This window comes from Sceloporus undulatus, chromosome 4, assembly GCF_019175285.1.
Source record: "Sceloporus undulatus isolate JIND9_A2432 ecotype Alabama chromosome 4, SceUnd_v1.1, whole genome shotgun sequence".
NCBI lineage: Eukaryota > Metazoa > Chordata > Lepidosauria > Squamata > Phrynosomatidae > Sceloporus > Sceloporus undulatus.
In genome coordinates this window covers 4,804,968-4,813,998 of record NC_056525.1, presented here as the reverse complement: position 1 = coordinate 4,813,998, position 9,031 = coordinate 4,804,968, and the positions used below count along the sequence as shown (strand labels likewise).

The following is a 9,031-nucleotide window of genomic DNA, read 5'->3' as shown; positions in this document are numbered from 1 at the left end:
CGTTCCTCCCGCAAGTAGCGTAGTTTTTGCAGTCTGAGAGGGCAAAAAAGAAAAAAGGGCGGGCTTTTTCCTGAGGGAGATTTGAATCCCCTCAGAAAGAAAACGCCATAAAAGTGTTGTTTATAAACCCCAGTGAAATCCATGTGTATTTTCCCTTTTCAAGTACAAATTGCCTCAGCCCATTCATTTTATACCCCATCTTCACTCGCCTATTTAAAAAACACGTAAATTATTTTTTAAAAAACGAGATTTCTGTTTTATAGTCCCAAGATTTTTCTCTCTTCGACCTTTTGTGCGTTTTAGTGAACAAACCCGTCCTTCCCTGTTTTTAACGACCAAATTGCTCCTTCAACAGAGCAACTAAAATACATAGCAAGATTACCACAGTATCACTATTATCATTACTGTTTTTATCTGGGTGAAATTATACTAGTCATTTTATATGCAGTCCTTTTGCTTTTTCCTCAAATTCTGAGATAATTCTACTTCCAGACTGAAAAATCTTAAATATTTGCTAAAACAGGGAGCAGCAAATCCTATTAAACCCAGCAGGGTAAGAAGGCAATGAATGGAGCACAAAGCTGTAATTTAGTATTAATTATTATTATTATTATTATCATTCCTTTTACTACTACTCCATGAAATTTCCATCCTTTGCCATTCCTGACAATAAAAGCCTTCCATTCAGTGGGTTTTTATATACATATGCATATATATGTGTGTTTATTATTATTATTATTATTATTATTATTATTGAGCTTTATTTATATAGCGCTGTAAATTTACACAGCACTGTACATACAGTCAATTAAAACATAAAAATAAACCTGCCTACGGTGTACATTTTACAAAATTATTAAATATATTACATATTAGTACAAGTTAACATTCAATAAAATAAGAAAGACAACAAATTAAAATATTATATATATACACACACACACACATGTATATATAATAAATATATACATATATATATATATATACACACACACACACATGCATATCTATAGGTATATATATACATTCATACACATTGTTTTGATTATGCAGTCATACAAAGTATACATAATAGTAGCAACAAGAACAAAACCCTTCAATACATCTAGATTTTTTCTTTTTAAAAAAATACTTTTGATATTGATCCATTACAGACACCATGAACATTACAGACATCATAGATAGATAGATTGTTTTGATTTTACAGTCATACAAAGTATATATAATACTAACAATACACACACACACAGACACACACACTTTGTTTTGATTATACAGTCATACAATATATACAGTATAATACTTTTGAGATGGGTACAAAACACAGACACCATGAAAATCTTACATTCAGTGCTATAATCTAAGCTTTCATATACATGTACATATACATCTGTATCAATAAATATAGATATGTTCTTTCTTTAATTTTTTGAAAAATCTTGTCATCTTGGGTTTCATGCTTTGCCATTGCCTCCAAGAACTTCTCATCTAAGGATTCAATAAATGCAGATATAAATACACACTCACACAGTTTTGTTTTGATGATACAGTGATACAAAGTATACATAACATCATCAACAAAGATAAACAACTAATGCAGCTTCTTCTGTACCCCACCTTTATAAAAGCAAATGCATTATCAAATAGTATCAAGTTACTAGTTTTGCTCCCCAACAAGCAAATCGGTTTGGAAGATGGGATTGCAAGAACAGCCTTCATAGTCTTATCTGGGGTAAAATGGCTTTGGAGATGTTCCAGGTTTCAGGGTTACCAAAGTGAAAGCTGGAGAGGGGCGTTAAGGATTGTGTAGAAGAGGGAATTTCAGCAGGTGCTGCTTGTAATCCGGTTGCATAACAAGCAACTCCTGCTGAAATTTCCTCTTCTTCACAACCATTGAAGAAACATGAGCCATCTTCAGCTAATAATCTGGCAAGCCTTTAACTAGTACATCCACAGATTCAAGTAAAACCACAACTTGAAAATATTCCAAAAATATACACAGCAAGGCTTGGTTTTACAATTTTATATAAAGGGCACCATTTTACTGTCCATTGTATGTAATGGGACTTGAGCATCCACGGATTTTGGTATCCACAGGGGGTCTTTGAACCAAACCCCAGTGGATACCAAGGACCCATTGTATACATGGTGTGGAAATGATGCTTTTAAAAAATGGCCTGTCTCTAGTGCTACTCAAAGTGGTGTCCCATGGATCAGTATGGTCTATGTGATATAGTCTATGAGCTATAGGCTACCAGTCTGCAGTGAATTTCCAGGAATAAAACAACAACTGTAGTTCATCAGCCCTAAATATGCTGCCAGTTCCTTGACACAATGGGAGGGGGAAAGATCCTGTTAGTTTAACAGTTTAAGAACTATTAACTACAGGAAAAGAGATCCCACCTGGAACCTCTGGACAGTAAGAGCTCTTTAACAGTGTGATTTGTTGCCTTGGAGGGTGGTGGGGTCCCTTTCTTTGGAGGTCTTCTTTAAACAAAGGCTGGATGGCCATCTGTCACGAGGAGTGCTTTGATTGTGAGTTCCTGCATGGCAGAAGGGTTGGACTGGGTGGCCCTTGGGATCTCTTCCACTCTATGGTTCTATACCATCCTGGCAGTCATTGCCACAAGGTATTTTCATGCTCACTGGTCAAGATGGCTTTTAAAAAGGATTAAACATAGTCATTGAGTTTGTCTCCATCACAGACAGATGTATCATTGGCTAATACATAGTTATGATTTTTCTGGGCTAGATTACAAGGCTGAGCTACTTCCAGGATCAGAAGACTATTCTTCTGAACACTGGGCCAGGGTCAAGAGAGGGAATGGTTGGAAAGCAACTTGTTCCTGTTTGTGGCGTAATGGGGTCAGGTCTTATACAGCTAAAGTTCCAGGAATTTTTTATTTCTGAGACCATGTTCCAAGTACATCAGAATTTTTTTATTAGCAATGACTGTGATATCACCTACTTCTTGGACTCAGTGGGTCCTTCCATGTTGAAGCTGTCACTATCCCCACAGTAGCTGCCGGGAAAACCAGTTTTCCAAGTTACAATGTATTGTATAAACCCCCTGCTTCTCATGTAGGTGAACAATAGAAATCAATTTTTGTTATAGAGCAACACATTGTTTATTTGCTTGTTTGGTTGGTATAGGCAGAGGTATCACTATGGGGGTGCGGACTGCACCAGGTGAAACCACTGCTCCCCAAACATACGTCTTTTGGCAGAAAAGGGTGGTTTTGCCCCAGGGTTTAAAAAAATAAAATTATATTTGTTTTTTAAAACATTATTTTTAAAATTATTTAAATTTTTTCTTTAAAAACATCACATCTTACCAAATTTTCACTTTAACCACATGAAATTATATACAGTGGTCCCTCCACATTTGATGGGGTTAGAAGTGAAAGACCCCCATGAATGTGGTAAAACTGCAAGTAAACAAACACTATTCTTTTTACCTGAGAAAACACCTCTCTAGGGATCTCCAGGTCCCCCAGTGCAACTCTGTGGTCAACCTCTGCCAAAGTCGATCATAGAATCATGCTGGAGGTCCTACAAATGCCTAGAGAAGTGTTTTCTCTAGGAACATCTGGTTCTCCAGCACAACTCTATGCTCAACGTCCAGCAGAGATGCGTTGCAGGACCTAGAGATTCCTAGAGAGCACATATTAACCAAAACCACAAATAATCAAATCTGCCAAAGTCATAGCCGCAGGAGGGCCAACTATACATGTAAATATATTTAGGCTATATATATAATATTGTAATTTAAAGGTATAATTTTAATTCTGCTAGTTGTTTATGTCACAACAATTACCTTTACATCCCTTGATATATGGGAATTACGATTTAGGAGCAACATTAGTACAAAACATTTTGTACTTAGGATTCTATATGGCATTGTATGGAAAGAGGTCAGAAGAGTGACACCAACCCTAGCGACACTGCTTGGTGTAGGAACTGTGATGGTGAAGACCTGTGCTTTAAAATATAATAGTAGACCACTGGTTACAATGATAGTTCCATGTTCCGAAATGTAGTGACTGTTCTAGGTTCAAAAAAACTTTGGAAGTAGTATTTCCTTTTCCAGTTTTTCAAATGCAACTATTAAACTATCTGAATGCTTCAAACCACTGGCCTGTGGTACAAAACACATCTATCTATCTTGGCATCACTTTAGCACAAACGACACAGCGTGAGGCCCAGCACTTGCACTGTGTGATCATTCTTCTCCACCATTTGATGAGACCAAACCTTGTAACTATAAAAGCTTCTGAACTATAAAAGCAGCTAAAACTAATTTAATAGGTCCAGGTTCAATAAGGGTTGAGGGATGGAATTTTAGTTTGTATACGTTATGTACTGTTTAGGTATTTTATTTATTTGTTTATGTAAGTCGTTTATGTATTATGTATTTTTATGTAATTTTGTAAACCACTTTGATCTTTTTGGAAAGGCGGTATATAAATTATTATTATTATTATTATTATTATTATTATTATTATTATTATTATTATTATTATGGCACATCTAAGAAGAGCTGGGAAGGATAGTCCAGGATGGAGTCCCATGAGCAGTGAAGGGGTGTGAATCATTTGGCCCCTCCAGATGTTGGACTTCAGCTCCCAGCATTCCTAGCTATTGGGTAATGATAGGTAGGTCTGATGGTACTTGTAGTTAAAGAGTATACGAGGGGGCATGATTCCTGTCCCTGAACTAGAGGAACTAATGGTCCAACTCAGGGTAAGGCTATTTCTGATGTTACTTATGTCTCATCCCCACATCAATCAAAAGGGAGGGAAATGAAGGTTGGGTTCTTCTCCCTTCATCTTTAGCTTTGCTTGTTTATCCATCTTTTCTCTGTTGAAGGGAAAAATCTGTCATTTTATTCAGTATAAATCTTCCCTTTAACACTTTTTCATATTCTGACAGGAAGAAGGAACTTACTTTCAGGCAAGCAGAAGTCTTGACGCTTGGGTTGCTGGTTGTGACAAATAAAAGGAAGTACGTAAGAAATATGCTTTATTTACCTTCATCCTAGATGGAATTTTGGAACTTTCATTTTTGAAATTGCTGTCCAAATGTTTCCTCAAGCTGGCAGAATTTCCTGAGAGTCTCTGAATTTTTCACCCAAATCTTATACCTGCAATATTCTTTAAAGTGAGGATGTTATAAAGTAAGCCAGTGACTGCATATGTCTTTCCTGGGATGAGCCAAACATTGTCACTGAACGTTGATATTTCTTTGTCGTATTTTAAATATTGAAATCTAGAGTTACAGTAGGACACCCCACACCAAACAGAAATATTGCTGAACGCAAGTCCCCTTTCTACATTTTATACACTTGGAATTTTGCCTCCACACTACAGAATTGGGAAATACCATTATGAAGGAGCATAAAAAGATATTAAGGAATACTGTTTTAATCCTGTAGCACCATGATATTACAATTCTTTTATATATTGAAAAAGACTACCATGGCTATGTCTTTCAATAATACCACTACAGAGCAACATGTTAGAGGTTTCCAAAATTATGTCTATTCCTTTAAAAAATAAATAGTGATTTTTGTTTTGTTTTGTTTTTCTTTTATAACATGTAGTAAGAGTCAATGAAACTGACTGGCAGTATATTCAATACCAAAAAAAAAGATATTTCTTCACCCAATGTGCCACACAATGTGATGTTGTGATGATGCCCACTTGCTTTCACTGGTAACACAATGTGGTTTATGGAGGCTGTGTCTCTCCATAGTATTAGCCATGACAAGCACACAATGCCGCCATGTTCCAAGGGCAGCATACCATAGAATGCAATGGCTTCAGTGGACTGAGAGACAGAGCTATTGCCTTCTGTTTTTGCAATACCCATGAAACACATAATCACAACATTTTAAATATATACGGTATAATAAAAATATGCCTAACATTATAAAAGCAAAGTCTGTAAAGGATTCTATTTCCCCCCTGAAATCCATGTATTCCTTTATCTTTGCCATCTCTGCATTTGTGCCTTGCTTGTGAGCATCTTGGATGAATCCAGTGACTATAAAGCAAAATGAAGAAATGATTGAGCAAGATTGATCTTCCTAGGTGCTGTCCGGTTTTTTAAAATGTTTCCCAAACCTATGTAGCTTCCTCCCTTATACTGAATCTCCTCCATTTTTGCCATAATTTTTCTTTCTATAAGAGGACAACAAAAGCTAGGAATTTTGAAAAATATGTGCTTTTTCCTGTTTTGTTTCTTGCACTTTTTTGAAAGATCTCCCTTTATGGCTCCTAAAACTGATTGTACATACACAACGCCTAACCATGTTGACCTACACATTGGATCCACTAATATTAATGAGGTTTACTTCCAAATGAGTGTGATTAAAATTGCAGTGTTGGAGAATAGCAGTTTTTAAAACTTAAATTATGCAGGCAGATGTGGCTTTTTTGTACAAGAGGAATCTAGAAAACAATTATATTCTTGTTGTCTCGGTTATTCACAGAATGAATTATTGTTAAAAATGAAGTTATTTGGAGAGCCTATAATACCCAATACATAAATCAGGGGTAGGCAACCTGCGGCCCACGGGCCAGATGCGGCCCGGCGAGGCCTTGGGACCGGCCCCAGCCCAGTTCTGCCGCCGATTGCCGCCGGGGCCTTTGGCCTCTCGCACGCAGGGGCAAAGGGGGCAATTGTCTATAGACGCCTCAGAAACATGCATTTATATTAACATTTTTTAAAAAATCAGCAAATGTTTTTGCGTGTCCTCCACTTTTTAAAAAAAAGTGTCCACCATTTGAAAATGTTGTCCTACATTTGTCCCGGTTTATTTATTTATTTAATTTTTTTTATTATTATTTAATTATTTATTTTTTGGCTTCGGCCCCCCAGTTGTCTGAGGGACAGCAACCCGGCCCCCGGCTCAAAACGGTTGCCTACCCCTGACATAAATCTTGAATGGAAATGAATCTCTAATATACAGATGATTTTATATACACAAGTGCCTAATTAATCCTGTTTTTATGCAAAACTACCTAGCTTTTGTACACCAGCAATAGAATGGTTTACTATGTCTTGGAAATCAGACTTGGATTAGATACACACAGAACTTGGAAATCTATCTAAAAACAGACCCCTTCTGTTCAAAATTGTAAAAAAATATACAAAAATGACACATTCAACATTTAAAATATTTTGTTTTTCTCCTCTAGCTCACCAAGTTAGAGAACACAATACTGGCAAAATGTTCTACATGCAGCTGCTTATGAATAAGCGTGGGCCTTTAGCCAAGATATGGCTGGCTGCTCACTGGGACAAGAAAGTAACAAAAGCTCATATATTTGAATGCAATTTAGAGACTACTATTGAAAAGATACTCTCCCCAAAGGTATGACAACATATTTAATTGAATGCAACAGTAGAAAGGTCTTCAAGGTCGTCAACATCATTTATATCTAACTGTACAGTTTGTTCAGTTGAATTGGAGGTAGACGTTGGGCTTCCAACACCTTTTTCCTTCAAGGTGGTATAGATTTAAGTTTCTACTGTTACCCCCTCTCCAAAATGTAGGCTAGAACTAGAAAATGCTAGTTCAGGTTTCCTTAAATATTGCAAGTTTTTTCTACATGCATTTAAACCTCAGCCTTTACTGTATGAAGCCACAAAGGAAATAGCCCTTAAAATACCTACATTTAAAAAATATGTTTTTAAAAAATGTAAAGAGTGGGATGTGTGCTACTTATTGGGACCTATGCAGAGCTCTCTGCAGGATTTGGAGGCACTGAGGCTCCTGAAACCAAGGGTCTTGCTGCCTCAGTTATTCTGCATAGAGTAGCCTCTCTCCTCATATTACTCCATTGCTTACAAACTGCAGGGCGTAGATAGAAGTAGGAAGGCCTCTTAACATCACACCTTCCCCAAACCAAAAAACACCTGATGGCATAGTGGTTTGAGCATTGAACTGTGAGGCTGGAGAGCAGGGTTCAAATCCTGGCTTGGCCATGAAAATCCACTGGGTGACCTTGGGCAAGTCACATGCTCTCAGCCTCAGAGGAAGACAATGGCCAATGTCCTCTGAACAAATCTTGCCAAGAAAACTCCACGATTGGGTCACCTTAGGATCACCAGAAGTCAGAAACGATTTGAAGACACAACAACAAAAGCCCTGGACGGCCAAACAAAACATAAATATTTCTAGTTCTCTAAGAGTGTCTGCAATATTCTGAAGCACAGACTGCTGCCACACTGCAGAAATAATGCAGTTTGACACTGCGTTAACAGTCACGGCTCCATTTTATGGAATATTGGAATTTGTAGTTTGTTGTGGCACCAGAGCGCTCTAACAAAAGGCTAAATATCTCACAAAACTTCAAATCCCAGAATTCCATAGCATTGAGCCATGGTATGTGCTGCCAAACTGCATAAATTCTACAGTGTAGATCAGGGGTAGGCAACCTTCGGCCCGCGGGCTGGATGCGGCCTGGCAAGGCCTTGGGACTGGCCCCAGCCTGGTCCTGCCACCGATTGCCGCCGGGGACTTTGGGGGGCAATTGTCTATAGAAGCCTCAGAAACATGCATTTATATTAACTTTTTTAAAAAATCAGCAAATTTTTTCGCGTGTCCTCCATTTTTTAAAAAAAAGGTGTCTTCCATTTGAAAATTTTCCTACATTTGTCCTAGTTTATTTATATATTTAGTTTTTTTTTTTAAAAAAAATTTAATTATTTATTTTTTGGCTTCGGCCCCCCAGTTGTCTGAGGGACAGCAACCCGGCCCCCCGGCTCAAAAAGATTGCCTACCCCTGGTGTAGATGCAGTCACAGTCTGGCAGATATACATTTGGCTTTCTGTAACAGCCAAAGAGAAACTTCCCTTCCCCTTTGTCGAAATGTGGAAGTTGTTACTGACAGGGAGAGCCATTATGAGTAAAAGCCCCTTTTCCACCTTCCATGGAATTCTTGGAATGGAGAGATGTGGATAGATGCAATGTAGGCGGACATGGTCCTCAGGGACGTAGCCAGGATTTTAGGAAGGGGGGGGG

The 9,031-nt window shown here is 37.7% G+C and overlaps 1 protein-coding gene across 1 annotated transcript in view; it reads left to right on the top strand.

Annotated features, from left to right (window-relative positions):
* Positions 1-9,031, top strand: part of RAD21L1 (RAD21 cohesin complex component like 1) — a 34,739-nt gene continuing 25,708 nt past the window's right edge. Inside the window, 3 exon segments of the mRNA XM_042462396.1 lie at positions 1-553; positions 4,933-5,004; positions 7,203-7,378. Of these exon segments, the coding sequence (XP_042318330.1) occupies positions 7,235-7,378 (144 nt within the window). The 5' untranslated portion in view covers positions 1-553; positions 4,933-5,004; positions 7,203-7,234.